General features: G+C 62.8%; 2 protein-coding genes across 14 annotated transcripts in view; one reads left to right on the top strand and one right to left on the bottom strand.

The window, feature by feature from the left end:
• The window catches only part of ESPN (espin), a 33,847-nt gene extending 20,805 nt beyond the window's left edge, over positions 1–13,042 (top strand). For 4 of the 10 annotated variants that reach the window (XM_043922992.1, XM_043922994.1, XM_043922993.1 and 1 more), the window contains 9 exons: positions 2,526–2,687; positions 2,778–2,970; positions 4,248–4,274; positions 5,419–5,564; positions 5,648–5,911; positions 8,142–9,853; positions 10,794–10,873; positions 10,966–10,977; positions 12,140–12,179. In XM_043922992.1, the coding sequence (XP_043778927.1) occupies positions 2,526–2,687; positions 2,778–2,970; positions 4,248–4,274; positions 5,419–5,564; positions 5,648–5,911; positions 8,142–9,853; positions 10,794–10,863 (2,574 nt within the window). In that variant the 3' untranslated portion in view covers positions 10,864–10,873; positions 10,966–10,977; positions 12,140–12,179. Of the gene's footprint in view, positions 1–1,198; positions 1,799–2,525; positions 2,971–4,247; positions 4,275–5,418; positions 5,565–5,647; positions 5,912–6,008; positions 6,748–8,141; positions 9,854–10,793; positions 10,874–10,965; positions 10,978–12,139 lie in introns of those variants that run through there. The other 6 variants (XM_043922995.1, XM_043922997.1, XM_043922991.1 and 3 more) reach the window with 6 other exon arrangements.
• Positions 13,043–13,240: 198 nt separating this feature from the next.
• Positions 13,241–18,239, bottom strand: TNFRSF25 (TNF receptor superfamily member 25). 4 transcript variants are annotated; one of them, XM_043923013.1, is made up of 10 exons: positions 17,619–18,239; positions 16,954–17,071; positions 16,626–16,760; positions 16,057–16,224; positions 15,889–15,967; positions 15,075–15,178; positions 14,883–14,990; positions 14,641–14,678; positions 14,011–14,191; positions 13,241–13,830 (listed from the first exon to the last, which is right to left on the bottom strand). In XM_043923013.1, exons 1-10 carry the CDS (start codon positions 17,661–17,663, stop codon positions 13,508–13,510), a joined length of 1,299 nt encoding a protein of 432 aa, XP_043778948.1. In that variant the 5' UTR covers positions 17,664–18,239; the 3' UTR covers positions 13,241–13,507. The 4 variants fall into 4 exon arrangements, with proteins under 4 accessions (XP_043778948.1, XP_043778944.1, XP_043778945.1 ...); XM_043923009.1 differs by having other exon boundaries at positions 15,082–15,137; XM_043923010.1 differs by having other exon boundaries at positions 14,641–14,675; positions 15,082–15,137.
• Positions 18,240–18,289: the final 50 nt, after the last annotated feature.

Genomic DNA, 18,289 nt, shown 5'->3' with positions numbered 1-18,289 from the left:
CCAGTGGCCTGTTCAGGAGTCAAAACTTCTGCTCAGTTCCATGGTGACCCAGGGCTGGACGCTGGAGACAGACAAGGAAGACACAGCTACCACCCTTTGGGGAGATGGGGAGCAGGAGAGGCGTGAAGGAACGTATACCCTGATAGCCATGCCTCTCAGGAGCTGGATCCTCACCCCATCTTGCCCAGAGGAGCAGGGTGCTCATGGAGATGGCAGAGAATACGTGTAAACTGCCTCCCCTCAGACCTACATGTACCCAGCTCTGGGCACAGGGGGAGAATGGCTCCCAAGGGAGTGTCTTCCAGGTGGGAGATGCAGGCAGTAGTGAAGGTGAGGGTTGGAGGAGAGTGGAAGGGAGCACCAGGAGGGAGCACCAGCAGGGCTCAGCACTCTCAGTAGTGGGGGCTGGAGGCAGGGGGTAATATGGAGGATGGCTCCCCAGTTTGAGGCTTCAGCTCCCAGGTGAATAGACAAGCCGATCCTAAGATGGGGTCTCTCCCTGGGGAGAAGCAAGCTAGTGAGAAGGGGCTGAGTTCAGGGGGGGCGCTCTGAGTGTGAGGGACCCATGATGCAGAGCCTGTAGGATCCTGGCCGAGGGTTTGGAGCAGGGGAAGGGACAGAGGGCTGGCGTGGACAGCTCAGAGTCCTGGGCGGCTCGGAGGCCCGGAAGGAGGAGCCCTGGAGTTCTGGCCAAGAGGAGAAAACCAGGCTGGTCTGAGAGGGGAAGGCCCCTGAGACCCCAGGTGACTGAGTCTGGGGTAAAGAATAGAGCCCCTCTAAGGTCCTGTGGGAGCCTTAACCTTGTAGTTCTCTCTCAAGCCCAAGGCAAGCTCTCCAGATCCAAGCTCAGTAACCAATTCCCACAGGTGACCCAGGTCACACGACCACCGGGTGGGGGAAGGGAAGAATACAGTCCCTGCAAGGCCACCCGCCAACCCACTTCTTGCCACCTCAGACCAGGCCTTCAGTGGCTTCCCCTTTCATCTCTGGAAGGTGGGGGGCGGGCCAGGAGAGGCCTGCAGGGTGCCTTGGGCCAGTAGACTTTGCGGGCCAGCAGGTGGGCTCCGCTCTCAGCCCCCAGCCGCAGGACGGGTGGCCCGGCCCCGCTCCCTCCCCTCCGCTCCCCTCAGCTAGGATCAGGACTGCGCTGTCCCGCGCCCCTCCCGGGTGTGTGCGTGCCGGGAGGCAGGCGCTGGGTCGCTCCACAAAGGTCTCTTTGTGTGCTCCGCGCCCCCCGCCGCGGCTTTTTTCCCCGACAGCGGGCAGGAGCGGGGTCGCGGCGTCCGCGTCTCGAGGCTGCAGGGGGGCGCTTAGGGGGCAGGCCGGCCCAGAAAATGAATCCTGCGGTGTCGCGTTTCCTTGCAACGTGAGCCCTGCCGGGTGGGGCTCGGAGGGTCCGGGGCCACCGCGGGGACGCGCGGACTGAGGGTGGGGCAGGGGACAGCCCCTGCTAGGAGACTTGGCCTTTGGCCCCTCCGCCTCTTGTCTTTCTTCCCGGGCTGGGCTTTGTGGGGGTCGGCTGCGACGGGGCGGGCCGCCCGCGCTGTCACCCGAACCCGCACTGCCGCCCCTGAAACCCGAGTCTCAGGCGCGAGTGTCGGTGTCCCTTACGCAGACCGCGATGGTTTCCAGATGCGGGAGGGGAAGAGCGGGGGCGTGACCCGGAACCCCGGGGGGCCAAACATGGGGGTGCCCACGGTGAGGTCTGAATTGTCTCTGGCGGATGGAGGCTGGGGTGCTCAGCGCGAAGCGGAGGGAGAGAGGTGCAGCGGGAACGAGACCACATCTGGCCCGCGGGGTAGGCACGGAAGCCAGGTTTGGCCCAGCAGTTGGCGACCCCCCTCCCCCGTGGCATTCCCGACTGTTTGGGGGGTTTGGCCGAGTATTGGCAGGCTCTGGGTGATGTCAGGCCGACAGAGCTCTTCGGCGCTCGAGGGTGCGGTCGGGCGGGCGGGCGGGCTGGGCTGTAACCTGAGCGGAGGGATCAGGTAGCGCAGGTGTCGGGTCGATGCCGCCCCCACCGCCAGGTGCGCAGCGGGGGGCCACCGGAACGGTCGCAGGTAGGAGCAGACGCGGCCCCGGGCCGGCCCGCCGAGGGCCCTGGGCAAACAGGAGCGCAGCAGGACGCGGGCTCTCGAGTGGGCTTCCTCGGCGTGGGACCCCCGCAAGAAAGGCGTGCGGGGACCATCTGGGGGCCGCTGTGCGGCTCAGGCCCTGGCGTTGCCGAGGCCGGGAGCTACCCCTGCTTCGGCCCCCCCTCCCCCGGCGTTCGGGCTGGGTCACCCCGTCCCCGGGCCCGCCCCTTCTAGCCTCCGTAGGGGCTCCTGCGCCCCTTGGCCGGCGCCCAGAACCCCTCCCTGTGCGGCCAACCGGGCCTGCCCTTTCACCGAGGCCCCGGGTACCTTCGCCCCAATCCTCGCTCTGAGAACAGAAGGGTCGGGGACCGTGAGCCCCCGGAAGGTGAAGCGCCGGGAGGCGTAAGGGACGAGTGTCCAGGGCTCACTCCGCCCGCTGTCTTCCCGCAGCCCAGCTCCCGCGACGGCCGCAACGGGCTGCGGAGGCAGGACTCCGGCCGCAAGCCCCGCGCCTTCAGCAAGCAGCCCAGCACGGGGGACTACTACCGCCAGCTGGGCCGCCACCCCGGGGAGCCGCTGGTCGCACGCCCGGGCATGGCGCACAGCGAGGAGGTGCGTGCCCGCCAGCCCGCGCCCGCCGGCCGCCCGGGACCCGGCCGTGCCGCCCGCATCTCACTCGCTGGCCCCTCGGCTCCCCCGCAGGCGGCGCTGCTCCCGGGAAACCACGTGCACAACGGCTGTGGCGCGGACCCCAAGGCATCCAGGGAGCTGCCCCCGCCGCCCCCGCCGCCGCCCCTGCCCGAGGCCCTGAGCTCACCACCGCCTGCTCCGCCTCTGCCCTTCGAGGGCTCGGGCCCCGGCTGCGGGCAGCGTCGCTCCTCTTCCTCCACTGGCAGTGAGTAGGGGCTGGTTGAGGGGTGGAGGGCGGCGCTGGCCCTGAACGGGGAGGGAAACCTAGACCACCCCCTCCCCCAGCTGCCACAATTCTGGTGCTTCCTCTTTACCTACTTGATCTTTCTGCAGCCCCTACCCCAATGAGGACTTGACCCTAAGGGAAGGCTCGGAGTTGCTTCAGCTCTTGTCAGAGCAGGACTGTGCTGTGTGATCTGGGGCAAGTCCCCTGCCCTCTTTGGTCCTGCCCGCTGCCTCTGGCCCAGTAGGGAAGGCCTCCCAGCTCTGGTGGCAGGCTGGTGCTAGAGGGAAGCTCAGAGAAGTAGAATTAGCTTCAAGGAGGCAGTGTTGCTGGGCAGACTTCTTCCTGCCCCATATTTCTCCAGAGTGACTCTTCCACTCCTGGCCGCTTTCTCTTGTTCTTCTGAGCTAGCCATTATACATTCCCAGGCCTAGCTATGGGGGGGGGGGGGCAGCTGTCCATCATACCCTGCCCTCCCCCTCTTGGTGACACCCCCGAGCATCATCCTTTTTAAAGAGCTAGACCAATGACCAGGATTCCCGGGCTTCTTTTCTGAAATGTGGGGCCACCTGCCTGTCAGGGCCCCCAGCAGGCCCAGGAGGTAGTATCTGGGTGCTGATGCTTCCATTCCAGCCTCAGTGGGTGGCAGAGATGCCTTCCTCACCCAGCCACTCGGTGCCGGGATCGTGGTTAAAACCACCATCCAAAGCTTCATCTCCCTGACTAGGGCATGAGAGGCTGCAGTAGGATTCCAGGTAGGGCCAGCCTGGGCTCCCTGGGTACCTATGGAGCCACAGCCCCTGCAGACTGGAGCCATGGTAGCGTAGCATGTTCACCATCAGTTGCGCCTCCAGCTTTGGGGTCAGTGTCTTCCCTTGGCAGTGTGGAGCAAGGCTGAAGCTAGGAACAGAAGAAAAATGGACTCTGGGCTTCTCCAGACACCCCTTCGCAGCAGAGCCTGGGCTGGGTGCCCTATCCCAACCAATGCCAAGATTGAGGCCCTGGCGAGGGGGCCCAGGGCCCATGGCAGCCCAGCCCAGCTCTCAGAGCACAACAAAGCTGAGAACTGAGCAGACCACCCTTGTGGAGCCCCAGCGCAGCCTGAGCCAGGGGCAGATGGACCACAAAGTTCCTCCTCTCCCCGGTCTCGCTGGGCATCTCCCTCCCTCCCCTCCTCCCGCCTTCCCTGCAGTCCTGGCCTCACCCCAGCCCCCTCCCTCCCCTAACTTCTCTGTCGCTTCTCTCCTCTCCGTCCCTAGAAGTGAGAGTCCTGAGACACAGGAAGAGTGAGTAGCTGCGTGCGCGGCTCCCGGCTGAGGCGCGGGGGCGGGGCTCAGGGCAGGCTCAGGATAAGTCAGGCTGGAGGGGCTGGGGGCTCGAGGAAAGGACAGGAGGAGGGGCCGGCAGGTGAGGGGTGCCGGACGCCACCGGCTGGACCGCCACTACTCACACCTGCGCGTGCGCATTCTGTGCTCGGCTGATGGTGTAGCCTAAAGAAATGAGCCGGCAGCCGGCGCCCATCAGCACTTTTTGTCTTTTTTCCCCCTCCCACTATTGTGCTCGGTGATCCCCAACCCCGGGGACCTGGAAGCTGTTGGTCCCCCTTTTTTCTCCCTCACCGAGTCCTGACCCCTCCTCCGGCTCGAAAGACAACCCTCTTCAAACCCGGGTCGCCGCCGCCGGCCTTGTCGGAAAATGCAAACTCCGCTCCACGCATTTGCATGTCATCCGCTTGGCCCTTCTTCCTAAGTGCCCCCACCCCATAGCCTTAGTTAGGGCTCGGCTCTCCTGGGGCCGCCAGAAGTGAGCTGCGCTTTGCCATAACTGTGCTCCGGGCTTGCAACCAGTGTGTCTGCGCGGATGTCTGTCTGTGGGCGTGGGGGCGGGGGTGGTGGTGGGAGGGGGCCGACCAGGTTGTGGGATCCAGGGTCCAGTGTCTAGAGCCAGGGAAGCCCCAGGTGACTCAGTCCAAGGGTCACTGGGCTTTGCTGATGCAGAGAGGGTCAGAGGGGAGACTCCACCCTGGTCAGGCTGCGCCAGGGAACCCGGGACAAAGGTCAGGTGGCTGGCCCCAGGTAGTGTTTTGGAGCTGGGCAGTCAGTACGCTGGGCGGAGACATTCACTAGAGTTGCCAGGGCAGGCCCAGGAGCTATCATGAACTCCCAGGGGCCTCCAGGTGGGGGCCCCACACCCCGTGAGTAGGGCCGGGAGGATGGTGGGGCCGCACTGGCTGCCAGCCGAGGAGGACCCGCCTCTGGGGTCCCCGAGAGCTGCCGGGGTGGAGGGGCAGGACCTGGAGAGCTGCTCTCTGAGCCCAAGGGAAGGCCGGGCCCGCCCTGCCTTGGGGAGGCGGCAGCAGAGGGCAGGTGGGGGGCGGCGGGGCTGCGGGCCCCACACCGGGCCAGCGTCTCCTCTCCTGCCTCCGCGCAGGCACCAAGTCTTTCAACATGATGTCCCCGACGGGCGACAATTCGGAGCTGCTGGCTGAGATCAAGGCGGGCAAGAGTCTGAAGCCCACGCCGCAGAGCAAGGGGCTGACCACGGTGTTCTCCGGAAGTGGGCAGCCGGCCTCCCAGGTAAGAGACGCGACAGGCGGCCCCGCCCCGGTTCCCCTCGCTCCCGTTTGCCCAGCACTCAGCCCCGCCGCTTCTCCCCGTAGCTGGAATCGCCGCTGCCGCCGGCATCGCCGGCACCGTCACGGGCCCGGAGCCCCACCCCGCCGGCCGTGGGGTCCCAGCCATTGCTCAATGGCAGCGTGGCGCCGGCGCCGCCCGCCACCCCTGCGCCGGGCGTGCAGCTGGACGTGGAGGCGCTCATCCCCACGTACGACGAGCAGGGCCGGCCCATCCCCGAGTGGAAGCGCCAGGTGATGGTGCGCAAGCTGCAGCTGAAGATGCAGGAGGAGGAGGAGCAGAGGCGGAAGGTGGGTGGGGAAGGGCTTCCCAGGGCGCCCTGGGGTCTGCACCTGGGCCCGTCGCCTCTCCCCCACACCATCCCCCAACCTGCTCGGGCCCTTTCAGCCTCAGACGGTTCCCAAGACCTTTGGGGAAAAGCAAGGTTGGACCACCACCCCTCTCCTGGGACTGTTCCCAGTCTCCACCGCCAGCACTACCCCCACCTCCTCCCAACTGCCTGTCCCTAGATGAGAAGGCAATGTTGATCAAGCTCTAAAGTGCCCTCAAATCGCTTGTGATCTTGTTAGCATGACTATTGTGGTTCAGGTCCTCTGGGTGGGGCTGGGCTTCTTCACTTCCAACAAGCTCTCAGGTGAGGCTGACTCATCCTAAGGACGGCTGGAGGCTTTTGGTCGTATTCAGACTGCCCTGGGCCCCTTTCCTGAACTGCCTCATCCAGCCTCAGGCTTCTCATCTGTCACCATCACTGGCTGGCAGGATAGTTTGCCCTTCATCTGCTGAACAAACATCCCCTGGGCGCGTCTTGTTTATCGCACACTGTTGTATCCACTGGGGAGTCACAGTGAATATGTCAGGGCCTGCTCTTAAGGTGGCTGTGGCGGTGGGGGGGGGGGGGTGTCAACCAATAAGCAAACACAGCACCTTAGTAGCGTGATAAATGCCCCCAGGGAGACAAAACAGGTCAAATGAGGAGGTGCTCTACTGGGGAGGGCAGAAGACTGGGGCAGCCTGAGATCCACCATCCTATTAATACTTGGGTTTGGGGTGGACTTGCTGCTGCTACTGCTGCTAAGTCACTTCAGTCGTGTCCGACTCTGTGTGACCCCATCCCTGGGATTCTCCAGGCAAGAACACTGGAGTGGGTTGTCATTTCCTTCTCCAATGCATAAAAGTGAAAAGTGAAAGTGAAGTCAGTCATGTCTGACTCTTCTTGACCCCATGGACTGCAGCCTACCAGGCTCCTCCGTCCATGGGATTTTCCAGGCAAGAGTACTGGAGTGGGGTGCCATTGCCTTCTCCGAGGAAAGGAAAAAGTGATGTCTAAGGTAGACGTGGAAGATTAGGAAGAAGGGGACAGAGCAAAGAGTGGGGCAAAGAGCAAGCAGGAAAGACAAGGGAGGTCTGGGAATCAGAGCCGGTGTGGTGGCTCCAGCACAGTACTACCCAAGGGGCGGAGCTGGAGATGTCAGTCCTGGTCAGGTCACCGAGGCCTGGATTTGAAGAAAATGGACTTTCTCCTAGAGCAGTGGGGAGCCTGGGAGTGGGATTGAGTGGCCAAGTGGCATCATCATTTTTTTTTTAAATTTCTATTCAATAAGTATCTATTGAGTACCAAGCGAAAGCTAAGTAGTGGAGTACACATGTACATGTCACAGTATCTACCTTTAAAGCACTCACCTTCTGGCAAGGGAAGCAGGTATATAGAATTCAGGGAAATAAACTTAACAATAGAAACCAGCCCAAACATAAATTTACGTATAGATGCTTCTTTCAAAGTTGCAGCATCGTCATATTTGTATGTGGGAAACATGGTCCTAAGTGGGATGGTACTAGCCAGGATGGATTGGGACGCCTGTGAGGTGATGGCAGCCCCTCCCCCCACCCTGCTGGAAAAGTGTAGAATGAGGAACAGATGAGACTCCAAGAAAGTGCCTGGAGAGCCTAGCTCTATCAATTGTGTTATTCTAGGAGTCAGAGCGGGTGGGAATAGGAGTGGAAGCCACAGGCTTTTTAGCAGTCTCTCATTCAGCAGTAAAACCGATGGCCTAGACAGGGAGGGCTTGGCTGCAGGGGGACTTTGATTAGGAGGGTCATCTGTCTGGAGTGAGGAGCGGCCTCGCTGGAATCTGGCCTCAAATCGCAGGGGAGGGAGAGGACTGCCGTCTGTCGCAGCTTCAACGCCTTTTGCATGTTCCTTCGGTGGTGTAATGAGCGACCAAACCAGGTGTGGAGACCCCATCCGCCGGCCCTGCCTCTGCAACAGCGCCCAACGCCCGGCTGTGTGTCTCTGCCAGCGACCAAAGTGAACACTGCCCAGCGCCTGGAGCGGCGGCCTGGGCCGAAGCCTCGTTCCAGCGTAATCGCCCGCCGGCCAGGCGCGGCCCGTCCCTGCAAACGCAGCCCCGCGGAGCCATTACACCACCCAGGACATGCAAATGGCGCCTCCCAGCGACCGTCGCGGGAGCCGGGCCAGAGGGAGACGCGCCCCCCTCCCCTCTCTTGTCTTCCCCGCCTTAGCTGACGGCCGCCAGCTCGTGCTGCTACCCCCGCGAGGGCTGGAGGTACTCCCGCGAGCACAACGCCATCCTCGGGCCCTTCGGGGAACTCATGACCGAGGCCGACATCCTTCGCATCGAACAGCAAATTGAGAACCTGCAGGTGCTGCACAAGGCGCAGAAGCTGGAGGCGCGCCTGGAGCAGCTGGAGCTGGAGCTGGAGCAGCTGCTGCCCATCTCGGCCGCCCTGTCGGCGCCGCGCTTCACCGTCGACCCGCGTCGCATGCACGGCCGCGCCGCCAGCCTGCCCGCCTGGTGCAGCAAGATCTCCGTGCTGCTCAAGAGCATGGCCTCGCTGCTGGCCGCGCTGGGCGGACGGCCGGCGCACCCGGCCGAGCTTCTGGCTGCTGACACGGGCCAGCCGCTGCCGCCGCTGACTGACGCCCCCTGGCGGCCGGGCCCGCTCTGCCTGGGCCGCTCGCATTCGCTCAGCTGGTGCCGCGAGGCCGTGGCGCGCGAGATCCTCGAGTGCGGCGTATCTGTGCGGCACCTCCGCGCCACGTACGAGCGACGCGCCCAGGGCTTGGAGCTTCCGCGCGGCCCGCGCCGGAAGCTCTCGCTGCCTGCCAGCGCGCCGGACCGCGAGCCCATCCTTGAGGAGGACTACGTGGCGGCCAGCCCCAGCGAGCCGAGCACCGCCGTTGCCGCCACCGCCAACTGCCTGCCAGCCGCGGGCGAGCCCGTGGGCGTCCTGGATGCGCCCGAGGCGCCGGGCCGCCAGGCGGCGCTGCCAGGGCCCGAGCAGCTGGCGCGCAGGCCGCCGTCCACCACCGAGCTGCGCGGCGTCCAGGACTACATTGACATGCGCAAGGAGCGCATCGTTTACCTCTTCCTGGAGCACTGGCGCAAGTGGACCTTCCGCGGCCCCGGGCACCACGCCCAGGTGCGCCTGCGCAGACTCCTACCCCGCGTGGTGGCTGCGGGCGCCGGCGCCGACCCCGGCCCCGAGGCCGCTGCTGCCTCCCGGCCGCCGGCGGGCGATGGCCCGGACGGGCGGCTGCTGCGCCTGCTGAGGCAGCGGCAGGTGGTGGGCAAGCTGCTGGGCCACTGGCGGAGCCTGCTGCGGCAGGTGCCGGCGCGCCAGCCCCGCGGCCGGGCCCTGGCGCACGGCCTGTACTGGCCCGAGCACTTCCTGCCGCCCCTCGACGGCGGCGCGCCCCGGCGCTACGACAGCCTCACGCTGGACCTCTTCATGCTCGGCTACTTCCAGCTGCTCGAAATGGGCCTGAGCCGCGAGGAGCGCAAGTTCCGCCACCTGCTGTGCTACGAGATGTTCGACCGGCTGGGCAGCCACCCGTGGGAGCTCATCCGTCTCTTCCACCGCGTGGTGATCGAGGAGGTGGAGGCCGGCCGGCGCAGCTGGAGCGACGGCTTCGAGGACCTCAGACGCCAGTTCTTCGAAGACAGCCCGGAGGCTGAACCGGCCCGGGGAGAAGAGGCGGAGAAGGAGCAAAAGGAAGGGATAGATAAGGATGAGAGGGAACCGATGGAGGAGGCCAGTACAGTTCGGGCAGGGAATTGGCCAGAGGGGCAGCCCGAGGCGCCGGCCCCTGCGCGGCTGCCCACGCCTTCACCCCCGCCCGCGCCTCCCCCGACGTCGGTCCTTCCTAGTTCCGAAGACCCTCTGGAGCTGGTGTCTGAGATGGGCGAGTTCAGCAATGAGGACATCTGCCGGTACATCGACCGGAGCTTCTCCTTCTGGAAGGAGAAGGAGGCAGAGCTCTTTGATATCTGAGACACAGAATCCAGAATTTACCCTCAAGTGTCTTAACTTGGGCCTGGATGTCTGTCTGATCCCCTCTAGAGGTCGGAAGCGGCAGGAAGAAACCAGGACAGGATGAGTGGCCTTGGAAAAGCCAGAGTGTCCAGGACCAGGCTGTTTCAGCCTTTAGTGGCCGACTGTGGGGTGTTGGCAGGAATCAGCAGGGCAGAGCACAAGGTCAACCAGGTGTCCCCCTCTGACTCTGCAGCAATGCCTGGCTCCATGTGGAGCCAGGTGGAAACAGCAGCCCCTGTGAGTGGGGGACTGTGGGTCCCCCTTGGGGCTCTGTGGCTTTCATTTTTCACTGGAGTTCAGAGCGACCTCTTTGGCTGAGGTCAGGGGAGCCACATGTGCAGTGTTCATTTGACGTGTCCAGACTCTTTCTCCTCTGTAACATGCAAGTAATAAAACTCTTTGCTGTAAGCTGCCTGTGTTGGATCCTCCCCGCACGGTGTCATTGCAGCCGCACAATTGTGGAGCTGGTGTCTCCCCCCTTTCAGAATAGGATAGGCATGGGCCAGAAGTTCCTTCTCAGTGGCACCAGGGACCAGTCTGAGCCTCTCTGAGCTGGCAGGAACTATGGAGGCCCAAGTATGAGTCTGCCCAGAGACTCTGGGTCATGGGCCTGGAGCCATCTATCCACCCAACCCTGTGGGGAATCTCCTCTGCTGCTCTTCTTCTGCACTCAGCTCTTGACTCTCTGGTGCCCCCTCTAGGACACAGGGGCCTGAGTCTTCATCCATTTGCCCTACAGAAGGGTCTCTTCGTGCAACCTGTTGTCCCTGACTCAGAGAGGTCCCCTGGGTGGGGGTGCTGGCTCCATCTCCCAGCCCATGCTGTGCTGTGTTGCAGGAGGAGCAGGAGGAGGCCTGGCTGGCCAGCATGCCTGCCTGGAGGCGGGACATCCTGCGGAAGAAGCTAGAAGATGAGAGGTGAGCTCTGGAAGACGCGGGGCTCAGCAAGGTGTCTTGATTGTGTCCCTGAGGTGGTGGCACCAACCAACGCTCTCTCTTTTTTCTTCCAGGGAGCAGAAGCGGTGAGTGTGGGGCTGGGCCCAACCTGTGTCCCTTCCCTCCACCCAGTCCCAGTCCTTTTGCCTCTTCATCTAGGCCCATCGTGAGCATTTCCCCTTGTCACTCAGCCCTGTTTGCACAGCATCTTTGCTCCCAATAATGCCACCAGACATTAGTAACTTATCCACTGCCCCCAAAAGTCTAGCTCTTATGCTGTAATAACCTGTACCCCCAATTACCCAGCTCTCTCCCATTAACCTAGCCTCTCTGCCCTGCAGTTAATCCAGCCTCGGTATCAATAATCTAGAGCATCTGTCCCTCAATTTTTTTTAAACAAAATGTATGTCCCTCAATTCTTCAGTTTTTACCCCTAGTAATCTAGCCAAGTGCTGTCTGATAGAGGTATCATTTGAGCCACAAATTTTCTAGCAGCCACAGTGAAAAAAAATAAGATATGAGTGAACTTAATAGTATATTTTATGTAACCCAGTGATAGTAATTATAAAAATTGAGATGTCTTACACTCTTTTTTAAAACTAAGTCTGCGAGATGCAATGAACATTTTGAGCCTACAGGGCATCTCAGTCCCAACATTTCAAATGCTCAACAGCCACACGTGCTTAGTCTTAACGGGAACAAAGATGCTGATGATGCTTAGCTTCATCACCAGCGCAGATCTAGCCATATTCTAATAACCTGTCCCCAGTTACCCAGCACCTATCTCCCAAAAATGTGGTCCTTCTGCTGCCCAGCAGCCCTACCCCAGTCCCAGGAACTCAGGTTCTAGCCCCAATAAATTCATGCCCTTTCCCCACACCACCCCCTCCTCATCCTCTGTCACACTGTGTCTCAGCACTTGTTTCCAGTAACACCCGGTCAGCAATAACCCAGCCACAGTCTCTCACTCACCCAACTCCTATGTGTTCCACCCCCACCCCCATCCCCGTGACCCCAGTCTGCCGCTAGTCAAGCCCATCTGTCCCCAGCAATCCTACCCACATCCCTCCTAACCCAACCCCTGTCCCCAATCCCCTTCTGCCCCTACAACCCATGAAGCGAGTGCCTCTGTCCTCAGCAACCCAGCCCCTGCCCTTAGTAACCCACTCCTTGCCACCGCTGACCCCGCGTGGGGCCTGGCCCACCCTCTCACCCTTGCCCGGGGTCCTGCCCCCACCGCATGCCTAGGAAAGAGGAGGAGAGACAGAAGCAGGAGGAGATACAGCGGGAGAAAGAGCAGTCGGAGAAGCTGCGGACGCTGGGCTACGACGAGAGCAAGCTGGCGCCCTGGCAGCGACAGATCATTTTGAAGAAGGGGGACATCGCTAAGTACTAGACGCAGCCTCGCGAGCTCGGGGGTGCCCCCAGACCCGCCCCGGCCTACCGGGCCTGGGCGGAAGGGCTGGGAGCCGCGCCGCACTCCCCTCCCGCGCTGAAACCCTTCCTTGACCCCGACCCCGACCCCGCCTCCGCATCCTCAATCCCGGGCGACGCTGGAGCGCGCCAGCCGCCTCCGCCGCCGCCGCTCAGAAAAAGTGCCCAAGCTGTTGACGCAAAAAAGATGCTGCTTATTTGCATGCCTACTTACATATATTTGCATGTTCGTTGAATGTCAAAGTGTGCAGAGCTCTTCCCGAGCTCCGTGGGTGATGACTTTGTTTTCCTGCGGGGAGCGCGCCCGGCTGCCGCCCCCTCCCCCGCACCCCGGAACCCACGTCGCTGGCGCATCCTGGGCGGAGGCAGGCCCCGCGCTCGGGGAAGGGGTTTTCCTCCCTCCCTGACCCAGATCGGCGCCCGGCCCAGCCCCGGCCGCATTTCCCATCCCCGCCGAGGGTTTCCTCTCAGTCATGTTTACCAGAAACGATAAAAACTGCAAACTGCCCGTCGTAGGAACGGAGTTGCCACTCCGGGCGCCCCACCACCCTCAAGTCTGCGCGCCGTCCCCAGCCAGGCCCCGCACCTCCCCGGACCCTTTCACTGCCCTGGTGGAGTGAGCGGAGGACAAGGGACCCTAAAGCTATGTCTCCCAACTGCTGCCTCCCCGATCCCCGCCATCTCGCACCCCCATTAAAGCTCTCTCAGCCGCCCGGGGCCCATGCTCACTCTCACTCGCCGACACCGCGACTTCCTCTCCTCGGGGTAACTGGGCCACGGCTGAGCGGGAGGGGCAGGCTTGGGATGAGGGTCACACTAGCCTTCGCCGTGGGTGGCAATAAGACTTCTGGCCCTTCGGAAACCAAGTCTGGGCCGCTTAACACCCCCAGCCCCGCGGAAACACCAAGCTGTAGCTTTTCTTCATAGATTTAATACCGAGGCCTCAACCAAACACAGGCCGAGAAACAGCTGAGAAGCCTCGACGCCCGCCTGATCCTCATTGGCGCTGCCTCGCCTTAACTGGACCCTGGGGGCGCTCAAGGGTGAGGCTGGCTGGCGCTGCTACGCAGAGCCATGCCAGGGCTTAATAAGTGACATTAAATGTCTACACGCATAAGTAACCGTACTTAGGGCTTCTGCAAGGGCCACCAAGAGCCCCGAAGTGGCGGGTGGGCCCCGGCGTCACGGGCCGCGCTGTAGGCGGCTCCGCAGGTCCTCGGCGCAGCCGTCCAGCCCCATGCGCTCCAGGGCCGCATAGACGGCGCCCAAGCCCGCGTGCTGCTGCTGGCGCCAGCGCTTGAGCATCTCGTACTGCTGGTCGCGGAAGCGGCCGACCTCCACCTCCACCGCCTCGATCTCCGCCTCGCGCAGCCCGAGCGTGCGCACGAACTCCTTCCAACGCCGCGCGGGCACGGCGTCCATCACGTCGTAGAGCTGCGGGCCAGGCTGGAGCGTGGCGGCCGCCGAGCCTGCAGGGGGCGCCGGCGAGAGCGGGGGCGACGGGCCTGCGGGCAGCAGAGAAAGCCAATGGAGGGTGCGGCAGGGGCAAGGGACAGGGGCCAAGTAGGGCAGGAAGGTCCACCTGGCCCATTAGGGAATGTGGGTAAGTGTCCACAGGAAACCACAGCTTATCACCTCAGATTCAGGAGAAGGGGTCAAGCTCTCAGGCCACTGAAATCCCTTACCAGGAGCTCTGCTGGGCAGCTGGTCCCAGGACCATGTGGCCTCTGGGCAGGGCGCCTCCTGCGTCTGGGGAGAGCCAGAGGTCCAGCCGTGGCCTACCAACTGGACAGGGCACACCTTCTCACTGCTGCTGGGTGGCACCAGAAGGGCGGGGCCGCTGTCCGGGGGTGAGAGATTGGTGGTCTGGAAGCCAAGAGAGACCCCCCGGGTCAGCCTTGCTTGCTTAGCAATGCTCCTGCCCATGCCGGGGTCTCTGAGCAGGAGTGGGCACCCCTGACTCAGTAGACACATCTCCCATTCCACCTCCCCTGGGCAGCTGTACCGTCTCACTGTGACCCAGGAGAGGAGCCCTGTCCTCTGCCTGGAATGCCCTGACCCTGCTGCCCGCTCCTTATTCCCCCAACCCTGGCATAAGCCTCCTGTTCATCCTATTGAACTGAGCACTCCTGTTTACCTGTCTGGACCCTGTAGGCTCAGAGCTACTCAGAGATGCTATCATTCATTGATAACTTGGCACATGTGTTTGTTAGGTCTCTTCAGTGCCTGGGATCCAAGTATAATAAGGCCCAACCTTTCAGCTCCAGGAGACTTGCTCACGCTCCTCCCAGAACACTAGCTACTGAGAATCTCACCTGTAGGGGGGTCAGGACCTCCACACCAGTGTCATCTGCTGAGAGACACAGAGAGTCTAATGAGCAATCAGGCAAGGCACTTGAACCTGGGCGCTAGCCCAGCTCCTCTTGGGTTCCTCTGCACCCCACTCCCATCACTCTCTGCCTCAGTTTACCCACCATAGCCAGGCCCAATGGGCTGTGGGCTACCCATCCTGACCCCGGGCCTCTCAGAATGTGTGTGTGTTCGTACGTGCACTTACTGGGCCCCATGGGCTTGCAAGGATGGCAGCGGCGGTATGTGTAGGTCAGGGTGGCACCAAGCAGGAGTGGGACCACCAGGCCTGCCACGAGCATCTGCACCCAGAACACTGAAAGAGCAGCTGGTGGGTGGTAGCCATCCCCCGACCTCCCCGTGGCCCATCCCAGCTCTCCCACTGGCATTTCCAGTTCACCACATACTCTGCCTCCAGCCACAGACAGCCACACAGGGCTCAGGACAGCTCCCAAGGGTGCTCCTGCAAGGGGAGGGGGAAATGGGTGGAGGGTGAGGTACACACTGGGAAGGACTGCTCAGGACCACCCAACCTCTTCTCCACCTCAGAGGCCCCACCCTCCTGAGAGTCTCACTCTACCCAAGAACGTTCCCAAAGTACTGCTGAAATGTTACCAGTGTTCATACGATAGCAACACCGCTTATTGAGCATCTTTAAGACTAGACAGAGGGGCACTAAAGTGTCAGCTCTGGGATTTGCCTGTTTTGTTCCCTGTTGTCTCCCTAGTACCTGGAACAGTGTCTGGAAATAGTAGATACTCAAGAAACTTGCTGAGCAAATGAGTGACTAATCACCCCTTAACCATAGCCCCGGGGGAGCCTATTAACACCTATTAACACCAGCACCCCCCGTTCAGATGGGGAGCCAACAGATTGAAGAGGTGAAGTAACTTGCTCAAGATGCCTCAAGGAGCCAGGGGGAGATCTTGAGCCTCAGCCCAAGTTTTGAAACTACATTAACGTGACTCTCTAAGTGACACATCCTATCCTTAACATAGGGCCGGAAGGATTACTAGAGGAAAGTATGACATAAAGTAGAGACATGCCCCCTTACTTATCTGACGTAAAGTGAATTCAGATTTCTCTTTGCCATTCAAAGTGTGCCTGAAGGGGGGGCCCATCTACCAGAGAACTGAGTTCCCTCTTCCCCGCCCCTCGACCCCCACCCTGCTCCCAGCCTCCCTTCCCCCAGCCCCGGGCAGCCAGGAAGTTACGTGGGACAGGACACGCAGCTCTTGCCATATTCATAGAAGCCAGGCAGGCAGGTCCCACAGTGGGTGTCTCTGCTAGAACCTATGGTCCAGGAGATGGTGTGGGTCAGGATGGGAGAGGAGGCGGCGGGGGTGGGGTGGGGTGTGGGAGCCCAGAATGAGGGTACTCACAAGGTGTCTGCGTGTGCCGGTGCAGGGCCCCACAGTCTGTGCATGGGTGGCAGCGAAAGGGGGACCCATGCCGGCACTGGCTGACCATGCAGTCCATGAACCAGCCTGGCCTGCAGCCACAGTGGGTGTCTGCCACTGCTGAGCAGTTCCTCAGGGCCATCTGGGGGGCTGGTGGGAACGGGGGGTTGGGGAGAGCAGAGGCTGTCAGAGCCAGAGACCCCCCACAGAGAGGTGGGACAGGTCCCCTGGAGAATGGAGGTGCAGACACCAGAGACAGGACGGCCCCCAAAGTGAGAGAAGTGTGGGGATCATCACAGACCAGAGGCTGGGGCACGGGGACAGGAAGGTCACCAGGATGACGGGGCGCACAGACATCCTGAGGCAGGACCAGGGTGCAGGCACCCACATGGCGTGGCCTGTGGTGGCATGGGGTGGGGTGGGGTGACATGGGGTGGGCACAGGGGCCTCCTACCCAAAGGCTGGGCTCGAGCCAGCCACTTCCTTCAGAAAGACCCTGGCCAGACGTGTCCTCAAGCACCCCCCACCCCCAGCACTAGGCAGCCCCTCACCCAGCTCATCGCAGGCCTGGCAGCGGGCACAGCGGGTCTCATAGTGGTTTTCCCGGGCCAGAAAGGTGCCCTGTGGACAGGGGAGGCAGGTGGCCACACCACAAGGCTTTGTGCAGGGGGCCTTCAGGTAGTGCCCTGTGGAACCCAGTGTGGGGTCAGCCAAAGGGGGCTTCCACCTTCCCCTCCCCCCTCTCTGGCTCTACTTTCAGCCTCCCCTCCCCTCATCCCTAGCCTGCCTACTTCTACTCCCCAGCCCCACCTGATCCTCACCTGTCTGTGGACAGCCCTCACTTCCTCCCATGTCCCTCCCACCCCTTCAGCCCCTCACCTGCTGGACAGCCCTTGCAGCAGCCCAGACCACTCCGCTTTGGGAAGCTGTGGCCGCAGTCACACCGGGGGCTGGGGGTGCTGGCCCGGGCACCCAGCAGCAGCAGGAAGAGGAGGGCCTAGGGGACAGGGGCTGCTAGCTCCCAGCCTGGCTGCCCAGGCGGGGGCCTCTCTCTGCCGTCTCTCCCACCCCAGCGCTTGCCCTCAGGTTCTTGAGCAGAGGAGGTGCCCATGGGTCGAGGGTGAGACTGACTTCCTTCCCCTGGGTACAGACAGGGCTTGGGAGGAGCAGATTACAGGCTTCCTGCCAGCCCCGCATGTTGCCCTGCACCGCGGAGGAACCAGGCAGCCCCACCCCCACCCGTGCTTGCGGTAAGGTGGGGGACACTGATCTTTTTCTGTCGGGATCCCCCAGACCCCTCTGGCCCCTGACATGGTGCTTCCTCTCGGCGGAAGGACCCCGCCCCGGCTGAACCGCTAACTCGCTAACTCGGTCGGAAGATGGACCCAGGGAAGCCCGATCAAAGACATGCATTCCCCTACCCTCCCATCCCCTGTACCCTTCCTCTGCTGCCCCGCGGTCCCCTCCCCCCGCGTCCCCTTCCTCCGGCGCAGGGACCCAGGCCCCAGCAAGGCTCGAGGTCATGCCCCTGCGACCCTACTCACCGCCGCCGCCGCCGCACAGGTCCCGGGCCGCGGCCGCGGTTCCATGGCCCTGGGCGCCACGCTGGGCCCTCGACCCGACCGGGCTTCCCCCGCTCCGCCCGCCGCGGGTGGGGCCCAGCCCGGCGCCCTCAGGCCCGCCCCGCCTGAAGAGCCCGCCTCGGGGGTGGGGGCCAGGGCGGGGCTCCCGAGAACGGAGCCCCCTGCCCGCACCTGAGCTCACCTGAGGCAGCTGGTGGGCAAGGTGCGCATAGCGAGGGGCCGCGTCCGGGTCCCAGGCCTGGGTTCTAGCTCAACCCAGAGACTACCTCTTCCTAGAGAGGCGCTCTCTTCTCTCCGGGGCTCAGAGGCACCCTCAGCCATGACAGCTTGGGCCAGAAGAACCCAGGTGGGAGACCCAGCCTCCCCACACAGGGCATGACCCTGCCCTGGAAGGCAGTCCTAGGGGGCCCCCTCAGTAGCCTGAGCCCGTGGCCCACCCTGGCACCAGCTCAGAGGGGTGGCTTGGGGTAGGGCCCTCCAGGGCCCCATGTGGGGAGGGCACCTGGTGGGGGTCCCTAGTGGTGGACTTCATGGCTGTGGCAGGGGGCAGGGCTGACCTGGGGAGTACTGGTCAGGCGATTTCTGCCCCACGAAGTCCATTCTGCTCCCAGTCTCGCCCAGCGGTGGCCCAC

Source organism: Cervus elaphus, chromosome 14 (assembly GCF_910594005.1).
Source record: "Cervus elaphus chromosome 14, mCerEla1.1, whole genome shotgun sequence".
NCBI lineage: Eukaryota > Metazoa > Chordata > Mammalia > Artiodactyla > Cervidae > Cervus > Cervus elaphus.
Note: the sequence above shows the minus strand (reverse complement) of the source record. Positions and strands in the feature narration are given on the sequence as shown.

Coding starts and splice junctions, on each gene's coding strand:
- TNFRSF25 (XM_043923013.1), bottom strand. CDS start 17,663: ATGGAACCGCGGCCGCGGCCCGGGACCTGTGCGGCGGCGGCGGCG. Junction 15,179..15,888: donor AGCTGCGTGTCCTGTCCCAC/GTAACTTCCTGG, acceptor AGTCCTTCCCAG/TGTGTACCTCACCCTCCACC. Junction 14,192..14,640: donor AGGTCCTGACCCCCCTACAG/GTGAGATTCTCA, acceptor CTTGGCTTCCAG/ACCACCAATCTCTCACCCCC.